This window comes from Oxyura jamaicensis, chromosome Z, assembly GCF_011077185.1.
Source record: "Oxyura jamaicensis isolate SHBP4307 breed ruddy duck chromosome Z, BPBGC_Ojam_1.0, whole genome shotgun sequence".
Taxonomy (NCBI): Eukaryota; Metazoa; Chordata; class Aves; order Anseriformes; family Anatidae; genus Oxyura; species Oxyura jamaicensis.
The window spans coordinates 29,728,337-29,743,439 of record NC_048926.1 but is presented as its reverse complement, the minus strand read 5'-3'; the positions used below and the strand labels follow the sequence as shown (position 1 = coordinate 29,743,439).

The window sequence follows — 15,103 nt, the reverse complement described above, 5'->3', positions numbered from 1 at the left end:
ATATTTGCTGTTCTGTTGCCAAGATTCTTTGAAAATTTGACTGTAGAGTCCTATTGCTTGCCACCAGACAAACAGCACTACTGACACAACCTGCACCCAACGACAGGTGCACTGATTTACATCTACAGAAATGTCACTACTAGCAAATACCATCTCTGAAAACGCTGCTTTTCACAGTATGAGACGTGTACAAAAACTGTCATCTCTAAGTGAGGACAATTCTCACAGGTTAGTAGTAAGGAACCAAAAATAAACTACACTCAACTCAACCTTCAGGTATGGGCCATGCCTTCATTTCTCTCTCACATATTTGAGGTGAGAGCAACAAAGCAGAAGGAGAAAGATTTTTATACAACAAAAAAATGTAACAAATTCACAGCAGGAAAAATAGATTTGAGATTCTGATAGTACCAAACATTGGAAAAGAAACAAATATCTAAAGGAAAGGGGAAAAGGTGTTAAGCTAAAAGAATGAAAAGTATTCAGGTTCCATTTTTGTAATATTAGGCACTCACTGCATTTTTAATATAGTGTCATAAATCATAAATTGAGTACTTTTGTCAGAGTTCAACAACAAGCTTTGAAGATCCTTATTTTTTAATTCAGGATTCCAAATTAAGCACAGAACCACTAACCCTCTAGATTTTATCAACAGTGAAATTCTGAATTAGATCCTATGAGGAAAAAATTAATCTGTTTTGCATCACATAATCATAATATGGCCTGGGTTAGAAGGGACCTTAAAGGTCACCTAGTTCCAACCCCCCTGCCATAGGCAGGGCCACCACCCACTAGATTGGGTTGCTCAGGGCCACATTCAACCTGGCCTTGAACACCTCCAGAATGGGGCATACACAACCTCTCTGGGCGACCTGCTCTAGTGCCTCACCAGCCTCTGAGCGAAGAATTTGAAGCAACAGAATACTGCAGAAATATTAGAGCAATCGATATAACCTCTGCTTTACAGGTAGAACAGTGAAAAGAGGTCAAAGCAAAGCACATCCATTTTACTTCTTGGTCTTCAAATCCCCTAGATGTTAGCTGCAGATACTTCTTTAAGAGTAAAAAAGAGTAAAAAGTCCACCTGCATGTGGACTTCCCACTTCCTGGTGCAGTGTGTGCCAATGCTTTGTCACACGAAAGCAGAAGTTCTCACACTTAGGTATCTGCAGAATGCATATTCTAGCTCCCTTCCTCCTGGTGTCTGCTACTTAGAAAAAAGTCGTTCCATCTGGTTTCCGATTTTTCAGCACCATCCTGCAGACCTGTAGTATTTTAATGTTTCTCTTACATATGTATGCATATATAAGTACATATATGTACACACACACAATGTTTTTCTTTATATCTTGTTGACCTTCATTCCTTTTCCAAAGTTTCCTGCCATACTTGCACTGCCTGCAAAAGCCAAAATCTACTTTTGAATCCCCCTGTCAGATGCATCTGTATCAGAGGCCAGGGTCCCAAAAACTTGCCACTGTGGCACTTTATTAGAAGCCTGAAGGCTTGCAAATACAAGCTTTCACAGCTTCTTCTGGGAATGAATAGTGCAGATACCTTCTGATCCCTCAGGGTCTGCTGAGCTGGCTACAGAATAAAACAAGTAAGCAGCTGCTGGTTTTGCCTGTTCAAAAATCCCTGATTATTCTATGAAAAATTCAGTCACCTTCTTCCTAGGTGGTGCTGAGTTTTAGACTTTTCCAGATCTATGCTCGAAGGAAGGTTGTTTAAGGTGATTTACCAGCACTGATAACAAGTTATTTAGTGACAGAAATAGTGAGAGAATTTCTAATACTTGAGAGCTTTTACTGGAGAAAAACTTACTGTTTTGGACCCTTTGATCGAGGACTTTTTGAGCCTTCTTTCTGTGGGTGGTCACATGTTCTATACTTCCTCTTTGTGAGAAGACTGACACTTGCCATAGACCAGAAAACATTTCCTGTTTTCAGCTATGCTGCAGACTGCTTGCCCATCTAGGAGGCTTTGCTGGAGACAAATCACCTAGCTTTATTTCAGTGAATATGTGAATAGGTAGAATTGTCTGCTAAAGAAGCATGCAGCATCCATCTGTACATGCTCCAGGTTCAGGAGCTAAAAGGTTTACCAAGTCAGTCCAGTTACAAGAAGGAAACTATCAAGTTGTGTTCAGCAGATGAAAAATTTGAACGCCTGGAGAAGATCTTGCTTTTTGCAGAGACTCTCCTGCCTCGTTCTTGTCAGGCCTTTTCTAGGGATAGTGCAGACAGAAAATGCCCTGAGTGGGGCAGGACACAAGTTTTACAAGTATGTAAAAATAGCGTAGCGCCTACGTACCCTGAAAAATACTCACTAAATAAGCTCCTGCTTCCATGCTTGATGTGGAAAACAGGGAAAGGAAGTTTTAATATATTTGTTACACACCTTGGGGAAGGGGAACAGGAGGAGAAGAGTGTGTGTGGTGTGTGTGTGCACACATGTCTATCTGTCTGCTTTGCTCTTCTTTTTTCAAGCTACTGAACATGCAGAGAAATCTAGTGTCCATAGTTCTTCATATCTCAAGCACAACAACAGAATAATGCTAGGGCAGGTATACACCCTGCTTCTGAGGAAACGAGGTATCTACAAGGGAGATCAGATTTTTGCCTCCCTTTTCAGAATTTTATGAAGGATTTTCAGGGCCAATCTGTGAGACTAATTTATTACAGCTTTGGGGACTTACATGGCCTCTATTTCTTCACACAGAAATCATATATTTTTCCTGCAGTAGATTAATAAGGTAATTGTATTTGCATTTTAAAGTAAATTTCTTAAGCATATGCATGCTGTTAATAGTGGTTTTATAGGTGAATATCTAAGTCCTGAAAAATCAGTTACAGTATGTCAATTAGTGTTTGCTTGGACAAGTACACTAACACTTTCAAAATTCTATCCCAGCTCTCATCATTAGGGGTAAAAGAGTTTTTAATAATTCTGAATGAAAATATGAACTAAACAAACAGTAAAATAACAATAAATGGTAAATATTCTCCCTTAGTTCGCAGATGGATGAACCAATACCACTGAGATACTCAGAAATTTGTAAAGTTCTTGAATATATGAATACGCGTTGCTATTTTTTAGGGCTACGTTTTGCTAGCAGCCCAACACTATTATAAGGGATACACCAAAACAATTAATTTCTGTAAAAAATGGAGAGATATTGTTGAAAAATATTAATCATCTGAAAGCCCTCTTACTTTGCATATCTGAGATGCATACAGCAAAAGCTTCTTGTGGTCCAGTCTTTCTTTGTGTTTCTGCAGATAATCTCGTAAACTTCCATATGGTAAATATTCCATAATTAATCTCAGATTCCTACGACCTTTGATGACAACAACAACAAAAAAACAATTTTTCTGTCATTTTCCAGTGCAAAGTTTTGAAATAGGTGTTTACAAATTAATAAAGATAATAGAGAAGTCTTACTACAAAAACACACTATTTATTATATGTTCATCACTAAGCAATTTTTCATCTGTTAGTTAACTGCATTTGTTAAATAAATGCCATTTATTTAAACATAGCAATTATGTGGATACACATCACCTCATCAAGACTTCAACTTCTATTGCTAAAGCAAAGCAGAAGTGCCACCCATATGTGTCTGTGTTTTATATAATTCCTCTTCATTGCTGAAGTAAAAATCACAATAGTAACTGACATCATCTGTTCAGCAACTTTACCATCTTTAAAACTTAGTCAGATTTTGAACACAAGTTTTTTTTGTTTTTTTTTCCTCATAGTAAGACCTTGGGCAAAAACCATGTTTTCACTCATTTTCAACACCATAAACAATTAACTCAAATACATCTGTTTCTGAAATTTCTTCCTGTCTTCTGTTATACAGGCTGTATTCTGTATACAGGCTGTCTTCTGTTATACAGGCTGTATGAGAAGCGGTATTATCCACTCTGGAATATCAGATTAAGTGACAAAAAAAAAACAACAGTTAAAAAATGGTTACATTTTCCTACTTAACCTTAAAAATTTGTAAAAAAAATTTGCAGGAAGACTTCTGTACTTTAAGATAAAGAAAATGGGTAATTTTCATAAACACTTATCTCTCTGAATTTCTCACAGTATGCATGCTTAGGTGCATAGCTGAAGGTGTATTCAGTATAGCACATACCTGCACTGTAGCATACTCCTTTGTATTTAACAATGTTATCATGCTGCAGAGATTTAAGTATTTCAATTTCTCTTTCGAAGTCCCTAAGGTGCTCTTCTGTGCTATGTTGCAGCTTTTTCACAGCCACCACCTCTCCAGTATTATCCTGTAGGGGGTCATACCGGCACATCTCAACACTGCCAAAATTTCCCTAGATCAGAAGTAGAAGTACTTGAATTAAAAATGAGTCCACACCGTTCTCCTTCTTAGTAAATGTTCATAATAGCCTTGGTGCTCAACGTACTAGCATTAAGTAATGTGATGATGTAATAAGTTTTATGTAATACCAGACAATTATTTAAGTGAAATAACACAAACCCTACCTGAAAAAGGGTAGAAGTGCAGGATCATAGGTCACAGCTCTGTAACAACTGTCTATAAGAAATATGCTCTATGAAAGGAAGAAAACAGCACTGGAGGAAAGGAGGGTGAGCTACATTCATTTTCTCCTCCTTCTCCACAAATTTCTACCTACAATTCCATTATACCTTCTGGGATAGCTCTTTTCCTGAACTTGCAAAATCACATTACATTAAGGCTTCTCCTGGCTTTTTTTTTTTTTTTGTAGTTCTTTCCCGAGCTGTTTCTCTGTTCTACTTTCTTCCTTCTCTCTGTTTATATTTTCTTTACCTTCTTTTTTGCAGTCATTACCTACAACTCTGTTCCTCTCCCTCTGCCATGTTGTTGTTTAAAGTCAACAATCACCTGCAAATAAAAGTAGTTCTGCTACTTTGCTTTCAGACTTGTTTTCCCTAGTAATTGGAGTCAAATGAATATGTAGCCATCATATAAAAGCAATACAAAAAAGCAAGAGACCATTCTGGAAAAATGATACTTGGGTAACTGTCAGCTGCAGTAAGTCATCTATCTGTCTAGGCATGCTTTCCACAGCCAGCCTGCAATCACTTGCAAAACTAGCAATGAAATGATGATTTCTTAAGTCTAAAATGTTCAAGGTCTACATATATCTCAAAGACACTACTGAGTTCAGAGACTGCATATGCAGATATCCCAGAATATACATGTACAAAAAAAAAAATCCCACTAATTCTATGCAAGATTACTCTGGAACAATTTCAAATGAATCTCATCTGACAAAAAACAAGTTTCAGATGCAGGTGTCCTGGTTTGGGCTGGAATAGAGTTATTTTTTTTTCCTAGTAGCTGATAGGGTGCTGTGTTTTGTGTTTAGGACAAGAATAATGCTGATAACACACTGATGTTTTAGCTATTGCAGAACAGTGCTTACACAGAGCCAAGGACTTTTCTGTTTCTCATGATGCCCTGCCAACAAGGATGCTGGGGGTGTACAAGAACGTGGGAGAGGACACAGCCAGGACAGCTGGCCCCAACTGGCCAGACAGTCCATACCATATGGTATTATGCTGAACAATAAACTGGAGTTGTTGGCTGGGGCGGGGGGCTGCTGCTCACAGACAGGCTGGACATCAGTCAATGGGTGGTGAGCAATTGCATTGTGCATCACTTGCTTTGTATATTATCATCATCATTATTTTCCTTTTCTGTTCTAGTAAACTGTCTTTATCAGTTTTTACACACACACACACACACTCCAGTTGTGTCCCCCATCCCACTGCAGGCGTGTGGAGTACACAAAAAGATGTATAATGCTTAGCTGCCTGATGAGTTAAACCACAACAGCTCAGCATTATTAAGAAATAATTGGAGAAATTAGCCTTTCAGTGTGACCGGATTCATTATAGAGACCAGCCTGCTTTTTTCTATCTAATTACCTTGTAAAACTGAGAAACAGATCTGAAAGGAACTTGAAAATTGTGTTGTGACTCAAATTATTAATTTCTGTAATTGAAGTGTTCAACGTCACATGTATATGGGGTCATCAGAAGATAACTGAAAAAGATACCTCTTTTCTAGGCATTTAGAAAATTTCCAAATGACCTACCTTGCCAAGTTGCTGTAAAAACTTAAGATGTCTTTCTTCAAATTGTGTTGGGTCCCGATCTTCAAAAGCCCCAGAAAATCCAAGTGCTCCAATTCGCATATTGGGCAACATATCATTTTCTGTCAATAACTCGTAATCTGAGGGGAAGGAGGAAGAGAGAAAGGGAGAAGGAAGCACAGAGAAGCAAATAGGAGAATGAAAAAAATTATTACAGTGCTGGCATGTTCTACCTCTGCTAGGCATACCCTGAGCTTAGTGGAATATTAACAATCCCCTTAATTTCTACATAGTAATTTCCAGTCATAAAGACAAAGAGCTATTACCAAACAGTCAAGTAACTTCTCTTAACTCATAGTGATTCTTGCTGTAATTTCCAAATGCAATTTTTTACAGGCCTTCAAATTTAGCAGCTATTGTGCAGTGACCCCACAGCTGTGGAGGCATCCCAAAACTGAAGGCACTACGTGAAAATGAAACAATAGAAATCAGGGTTCTTTTCATCTAGTCCATTCTTGTTGTATCACAGACTTGGACTCACCTGGAGTGAACAAACTATTCAAGTCACGTATAATTGCTCTAAATGAAGGCCTGAAATCTGGCTCGTAATCCATACAGTTGTTTATAAGGTTTGCTAGCTCTGTCCAGTTGGGTGCAGGAAGTTGGTGTCTATCCTCATAAAACTGTAGTTTCTGGAATTAGAGATAAAAACCACTTTAACATATTGCCACAAAGAGTTGCAGGAGCCATAATATTCTGACTAAAGCAACCAAAAAAAATACAGCTCTCAACCTAGGCTTTTTATCTCACCAACATGCACATCTGACCAATTTACGTCAAAAGCCAATACTGACAATGTAGCAAAACTGGCAGAATTTAGAGTAATGAGTTGAAAAATTCCCAGGCAGTTATTGGTGGAAGGTAAGAGAGAAAGATAATGAGAAAGATGGTGTCTCCTTTGTTGGTGATTTTATGAAACCTAAATTGGATGAATCAAACAAAGATTTGTCCATCTTTGGGCTATGTGAGCTTCTTTAGATACAAAAAGCTTCATTGTTATTACAAAAGCATGTGGATTAGTAGAAAAGAGGAGGGCAACTTCTGAAATAAGAAGATATCTAAAAGCTAGGTCTAAAGTAGATTTTGGAGTTTATTGTAAGAGCTGATTACAACACCTGGGAAATTGCATCAGACTTTGTAAGACATAGTTGTCCATCTATAATAATCCTATAAATCATTTTAGAGAGTAGTAATCATCTTTTTCCTTCCACTAAGGAGGAATTAAACACAGAAGTAGTAGTGTTTTTGTGGAATGTATTTCCCTCACACATCCCACCTCATGTTGAGACAAAGTTAACAATTCTGGTTTAGATAAAATAGAATTGTCAGCAACACACAATCTTACAGAATTTAAGGCGTTCAATTACAGCATAACTAGAATAATGCCAATTAAAAGCCATGTACATTGTTACAAATGCTTTTTCTTTAAAATTATATACTGTTGTAACAAAGCAACAGAAATGTGAGCAAGATAATAGTGGCAAAACTGTACTTGTCCCCATAAAAATCAAAAGCAAAAACATAAAAACCATCCTCCAATCATCACTTCTGATCACTGTCTACTAATAAAAGTATAGTTTTGCTTACAGTGGTCATGGGCCACACCATTTTACATGCTGATTTGTTACAGCAGCAGATGTTTTAAATTATAAGTATCCAACTTATTACTGCAGATCCAGTAATATTTACCCTTGAAGAATCCAGTGCACTCAGAGGTTTGTCTCCCCCACTGCAGATTTCCCACAAAGTAGTACCAAAACTCCATTTATCTGTAGCCAGGCTTAATTGTTTGGGATTCTCAATACATTCAGGTGGAACCCATGGTATTCTTTCAAGAAGAACTGTGCAGTTGCACAATGGAAACATCATGTTAAGATCAATAATAAAACCAGAAAAATTTATAACATTTGATGCAGTAAAAATTGTAGTATACATAGGTATTTCATTCTGTGAGATGTTTTTAATGCCTTTCCAAGTTTTTGTTCTTTCGTAGAAAATGCTACAGAATATCTATAAAAATAATACATATGTACCCAAATCGAGAATCATTGATTTTATTGTAAAATTAGACTAATGTTCTAAAAAAATTTAAACCTTATTTTCAAATTATATTTTTGTTCTGAATTTAACATTTTCCCCAATGTTATCAGGGTTTAGTAGCTGCCATGAAGTAACTAGATTGCAAAGAGCCAGAAGTACTTTACTAGTAATTGACACATTATGGCACGGCAATATAAAGGAGCCATAGTGAGAAATTCACTACTTTTTGATTTTTGAACTTTTGGTACTGATTCTAGTAACAGCTTAAAATATGCTATTGCACCGATGCAGATTTAAAGCTTCTTAAAATGAGATCACGTAAGATTAATGAAGGCTTCTTACATTAAAAGGGGGAAGACTAATTGGAAAGTAATAACACTCTGCTGCTTATAGTTTCTTAGATGCATTATTTCTTTTGGTATGTATAGAATCAACAAGTCTAAAGTATGTTCATTTTTCCATTAAAAAGACTATATAAAGAATAACGTTACTTCAATTTCATTAGCATAACAATCTTGCAAGCATAATGATCTTGCACACACACTATGTTTCTTTTAGACTGAATTAATTTTGCTGTTTATAAAGCAATGTGTCCTGGTTTCAGTTAGGTCAGAGTTAATTTCCCTCCTAGTAGCTGGTAGGGTGCTGTGTTTTGGATTAGGACGAGAAGAGTGCTGATAACATGCTGATGTTTTAATTGCTGCAGAGTACTGCTTACACCAAGCCAAGAACTTTTCAGCTTCTCTCTCTGTCCTGCCAGCGGGCAGGCTGAGGGTGCAGCAAGAGCTGGGAGGGGACAGACCCAGGACAGCTGACCCAAACTGGCCAAAGGGGTATTCCATACCATCTGACGGCATGCTGAACAATATATAGGGGTGGCTAGCCGGGGTGGGGGGGCCAGCTGCTCGGGGTTGGGCTGGGCATCGGTCAGCGGGTGGTGAGCATTGTGCATCACTTGTTTCATACACATTATTATTATTATTTCATATCTTAATAAATTGTCTTTATCTCAACCCACAGGCTTCACTTTCCCGTTTCTCTCCCCCATCCCAGAGAGGGAGGGGGAAGGTTGAGCGAATGGCTGTGTGGTGCTTAGCTGCCGGCTGGGTTAAACCACAGCACAATGAAACAGCCTCAGGGGCAGAGGCTTACTTTTAGCATCATCAGTGACTTCAGGTATTCAGCAAGAAACACAGTGGAGATAATTTAAGCTAATTTTCTATTTAATCCTGATCAATAATAGGATACTTACTCCAGCAGCAACCTGCACGCTTACTTGTGGTACATTACAGTATACTAATAGCACTACCAGTGAAAAATACTTCTTCAGACTGAGGACAGCAGGAAACACTTCCACAATGGATAACTGTGTGACTGCTGACTAGAACTGCAGGGATTATTTTAAAGGGATAGAAAAATGAAGTAACTTATTATGACAGCCATGGTGACCAGAAAAAAAAAAAAAAAAAAAGAAAGAAGGAAAAAAACAAAAAGCTTAATTTTCAAGTCGTAAGCAATAAACAATGTAGTTGACACCAAGACTTACTATCTCTTGGTAAAACTGTAATACTGATGCCAGGATCACTTAATTTTATAAAAGGAAGGTTTCCAGACTTCCTGTCTTCCTCTCTGATAAGCAAGATGTTTTTTGCACAGACATTTCCATGAACAAGGCCTTTATCCTCCTGATGAACAGAAATGCATTTTATTTACAGACAATAAGAATCTACCTTTGAAGAGGTATTTAAAAAAAAAAATCAGTACTTCACAGCATGAGGGAAACAAATAATGATCATAGAAAAGGCAGATCAAATTTCAGAACTTTCACCAGTTCCTCTCAAAGTTAACAGTTTCTAGCCAACTTTCATTTTAATAATCCACATAAACTTTTGAGTTAATAGCTATCATTATATATGATACATATAAAATCATAAGGATTGGAAAAGACCTCCAAGATCATCTGGTCCAACCATCACCCTACTACAAGTGCCTGCCACTAAATCATGTCCCTAAAAGAACAGTTAAATCCTGTTAAAAGGAAAATTAATCTAATCACATACACTGTTTCAAAAAATGGTCTTTGTGCTCAATTAAACAGATAGAAGATTGGTGCCTACTGCATAAAAAGAACATACTGGCCCTTTTAACAGGGAAACGCTTTTTCCTTCCAGCGGTTAGCTACTAACACTACCAGGAAAGAGTTTACATGTTCAGTATCATGAGCTGAGGTGGAAAATGCAGGAAGAATATTAGTGCTGGAGAAATAACTTTTCCAGAATTATTGCTGGAAAAATGTTTTTATTGCACACTGAAAGAAGTATTAAAAAAATGAAAAAAATACATTTCACATATGATACAAAGGTCTGTCCTTGGTTATTCACAAATATCATCTTATTTTCATACACATCTTATTTTCAGATTCCCCATTTGGTTTCAAGAAGTAGGGTAATGGCTTAGTCCCTCTATATACATTAACCTGGAACACTTGAATTCAACCACCAACAAAACTGAAGAATAAACTACCCACCAGGAAATGCATGGCTAATGCCAATTGTTTGGCTACTTCCAGCTTCCACACGATATTGATAACATTTTTGTTCTTTTTCAAATACGTGTCCAAGGATCCAAATTTCACATACTCTTGTACAAGGATATCTGATTTAAAATGTTAAAAGAGTAACAATTAACAGAAAATAAATTAACTTTCAGGTAGACACATTACCCTAGTATTACACACCTCTTTCTTTGATACATATTGGTGAAGTCACTACAAATTGAAGCTTATAAGACATCTTAATATTGTCAGAAATGTTCTATGCTATTTACATTTCTTCAGGGTGTGAAAGTCTGCCTAATTTTGTCTAAAATGCAAAATTACAAAACTTAGTAAGTCCTTCCTTGCAAAACAGGTTTCAGCCTTAACAAATCTGGTGAGCATCCATCGTCACTCCACAGGCACAATAAATAATGTAGCTTCTGATAAACACAGTACTGCACAGTAATATGAATGTAACAAGTCAAATAACATCCATTTCAGGTCACTCATTTCTTAGTTGATTACAGTCTACAATCTTACTGGAAAATATTTTTTTTTCTGAAACAGAATGGTTTTGGAGACAGAACAATAAAAATTTGCACTGAAAAATATGCGCATATGTATGACATATGTCTCTATGCAGTCATGCAGCAAATAACCCACAAAACAAGATCCACTTCATACTGCTGCACAGTCTTCAAAAAACTTCAAATTGCATGACTGAACTCTTGTCTTCAGCTGCAAGATTAGAATAGAATCAAACAGAACAATTCATTTGGAAGGGACCTTCAAAGATCATCTAGTCCAACTGCCTGACCTCTTCAGGGCTGACCAAAAGGTAAAACATCAATAAGGGCATTATCCAAACGTCTCTTGAACACTGACAGGTAAGGTGCACCTCTCTCTAGGAAGCAGGTTCAAGGGTTTAGCCACCCTCATGGTAACAAAATTTTTCCTGATGTCCAGTCTGAACCTCCTCTGGTGCTGCTTTGTGCCATCCCCACACATCTTGCCATCATTGACCAGGGAGACTGGCACCTGCCTCTCTGCTTCCTCTCCTCAGAATTTTTTCCCTGCTTTTACAATGTTCCAACAGCAAACACTAATGACAGCTGTATAAAATTATTGAAAAAGGCAAGTTACTTGAAAAGGCAAGTTACTTACTCTCCTCTCCGCACACGCAGACTCCATAATTCAATACCAAATGTTTGTAAGAAAGCTGGCTCATCATACTTGCTGCCTCAAAGAAGGACTTAGAGAAAGTGAGAGAGAAAATAAATTAGTGAAAGCAAAACTGCAATACATTATTTCTAAAAACTTTGTTAAAACCATGTATATTTAAAAAACAAACAAACAAACAAAAAAACATTTCAACTCCTATCTCATTGCAAAGACCCTGTGTTTTGTTTTTGTTTTATTTTAAATAACAATCCACACTCCAGAGAGGTTAGCAATCTTTTTTTTTTTTCTGCAGGCAGGTGTATCTCCACATTTTAAAGAGAATCATTTCTTCTATCTCATCTAAGTCAACAATGCACAAATTCATAAAGCACTATTCAGTTTACAATTTATTTCTTCTAAGAACATTATTAAGTTAGAAGACAAGAACTATTACATCACTTGTCCAATACAGTGAGACCTAACCTGACCTCATCAGGAAAGTTTCAGACACTTTTATTTCTTTAGCCATTTTTTAGTCTTTTTAGTTGTATCTCCAGCTAAGCTTTCCTGTGTACTGCTCGTTTCCCCATTAAGATGAGGTCAAAATTAGCTTGTGTTCCTTCAGGTGATTATATTTCTATATTCCTAAGGTACCTTTAACAACTGATTGTCACTTAACTTAAAAATGTTAACTTCTCTAAATTCAAATACAGGATATTGCTTATTGTTTTCAAATGTTAAGTGTATGTCTATACATCGCTTATAAATATTAGCTATTGGAAATGTCTTTTCCTTTTTTGCTAACATTTTAATATAGAATTCGCGCTAAGCAGTTGAAAAGTTCACTAAATAAGAGATTGGCTCTCTATGACTCGATGTGAAATGTCTATTTTATTGAAGAATTTGTAGGATTCCAAAAAACTGAAGATAGTAAATCAAGATAAAGTATTTTTTCTAAATGTTGGTACTTTGTCTGTACATAATGAATTTACTGATACAGGTAATTCTGTGGTCAAACTGTTTATCCTATGCTACCTGCATGGTACAAAAAAAAAAACAACCAACCAACCAAAAACCAAGCAAACTATTCTCTGCCTATCTGTGGCTAGCTATGATTTCTCTGAAAGTGAGGAGAGAGAAAACAAAGCACGCAGGTTTACTTCTCAGAGCAAGTGTCAATCCCAATGTCTCAAGGCCAAGAATGAGCCTGGTTCAACAAGTAGCCCTCTACCACATAACATGTTCAAGTTGTTTTTTGTAATAAAAGTAACACAGGATGGACAAATATTATACAGGAACCAAAAATCACACCAACCTCAGAGTAGTTTCTGTGCACTTTATCTAGCACCTTTAAAAGAACTTCAGTTTGATGGAGCTGGCCATAGTCTCCCACTTCTTTCCTTATACCTTTGAATATCTTAGTAAATGTGCCCTGTCCAAGACTCTCTTCCTGAAAGAAAAAAAAAAAAAAAAGACATGGAAAATGAGAAATCTCTACCTGTTCTGTGAAAGGTGCACAACTTCTAAGTAACACACATATGCAAAATTGTACAGGTAGCACACCTCTGGAGTCAGATTAAGGGAACAGAGAAGCAACCTAATCTTTGCTCTTTTTTAAAAAAGTATTGACTTGTCAAGGGTCTCTGGAAATAAATTGCTGCAAGAACCTGAGAGGAAGGACTTGCTATTATGAAGATGTATTTAGACATCCCTTGAAGTAAAGAAAACAACAACCACTACCACAGTCAAAAGGACAAAATAATAATAATAGTTTACAAAAATTCCTTTCCGCTTTACGGAAAGCAAAATCTTAGTTCAGATAATATTCTTTTAAATATATATTGAGTTCTAAAAATCTAGTATATACTAAACCAACCATCTGCAGTTAAAGAAGCAACAGACTTACAAAAATCAAGTCCTCATTCCGGATTTTGTGAAAGACCATCTGGTTGACATTATTGTGCCTCTGTAGCGTTGGCGATGAAGGTACATCAGAGACACTATTACTTCTGAAGACTAAGAGATTTGATTTATCTGGGAGAAGAAAGAGGATAAGGAAAAGAAAGTTAAGTTATACAACACAAAATTATATATTAATATACTAAATTGTTTCAGAAAGATTATTAATGAGAAAAAAATTAAGATATCTCACTGATATCAATTTATTCAAAAAGCCATATAATATAAAGGAAAACATCTAACAAACTAAAGAAAAATCCACTCCTCGGGCAGGGACTATTCCATATGTACTTTTCAGTGTTAAAGAGAAGATTAAATCACAGTGCAGACTTGGCATTATTCAGCTAAGATGTCAACAATCAATTAAAAATAAATTCACTGAAAACATGCCATTATTGTTTCTATTGCTTATGGATCTATCTGCAGTCAGAAATGGTACTTCTAGTATCAAAACTTGAAAACACTTGATTGCAGAAGAAATGCTTTTGCACACAACCCACTGCAGATCAGAAACCAGTTTTACTTCTAATAATGAAACTGTGATAATTACTACAATTTCTTCTGGAAGACCATGTCATAATGAAGTAAAATTTGGCAGACAGTATGACTGGAAACTCTGACCAAGAACACAAACAAATAGTAAGTGAAATAAAAAGAACCCACAAAAGCCAATACATCTACATAACCGAGAGTCATTTATCTGTTGTTTCATTTTAAAAGCTTTAACCAAAAACTTTAAAACACTCCTGTTTAGAAATAAGCTACCTTCTCTTACCTTTTGGTTTTGGTGGACAGCACTTGATGAACTGGAAAATTATGCTGTCTGAGCGGACAGTTTCTGTCTGGTAACAGGTCAACAGATCCTTAAGATTACCGAAACTTCTCTTGGTTCCACTAAGATTATATTCCCCATTCTCATTCTTCGTAATCAAGCAGTGTTTATAATCAGTGGCATTCTCACGCTGTAGAGATTTTTTTCCCATTAAAAAGAAAATTGATCAATATTTAGTACTTTAAAAAATATTTAAGTGCACAGCATTTTTCTAATTAAAGAAAGAATGCTTCAGCAAAATATTACCATGATTTGTTATTTTGTTCTCAAAATGTAATAGTGATTCTGAGAAAACTAGACTCTACTCCCATCACTGGAGTTAGTACGCTGATGCTAAGAACAAACATTACTGAATTTCCAAAGATGGAGCTGAGAAAACAGATAAAGAATCCTAGTAAAGGTCCTTCA

At 36.4% G+C, this 15,103-nt stretch overlaps 1 protein-coding gene across 4 annotated transcripts in view; it reads right to left on the bottom strand.

Moving 5' to 3' along the window:
* The window catches only part of JAK2 (Janus kinase 2), an 85,567-nt gene that overhangs the window by 10,700 nt on the left and 59,764 nt on the right, over positions 1-15,103 (bottom strand). For all 4 annotated transcript variants that reach the window (XM_035309569.1, XM_035309568.1, XM_035309567.1 and 1 more), the window contains 11 exons: positions 14,639-14,825; positions 13,811-13,938; positions 13,220-13,354; positions 11,908-11,995; positions 10,735-10,862; positions 9,754-9,892; positions 7,857-8,008; positions 6,649-6,799; positions 6,111-6,247; positions 4,148-4,337; positions 3,216-3,340 (listed from right to left, as the gene is read on the bottom strand). In XM_035309569.1, coding sequence (XP_035165460.1) covers positions 3,216-3,340; positions 4,148-4,337; positions 6,111-6,247; positions 6,649-6,799; positions 7,857-8,008; positions 9,754-9,892; positions 10,735-10,862; positions 11,908-11,995; positions 13,220-13,354; positions 13,811-13,938; positions 14,639-14,825 — 1,560 coding nt within the window. The remainder of the gene's footprint in view (positions 1-3,215; positions 3,341-4,147; positions 4,338-6,110; positions 6,248-6,648; positions 6,800-7,856; positions 8,009-9,753; positions 9,893-10,734; positions 10,863-11,907; positions 11,996-13,219; positions 13,355-13,810; positions 13,939-14,638; positions 14,826-15,103) is intronic.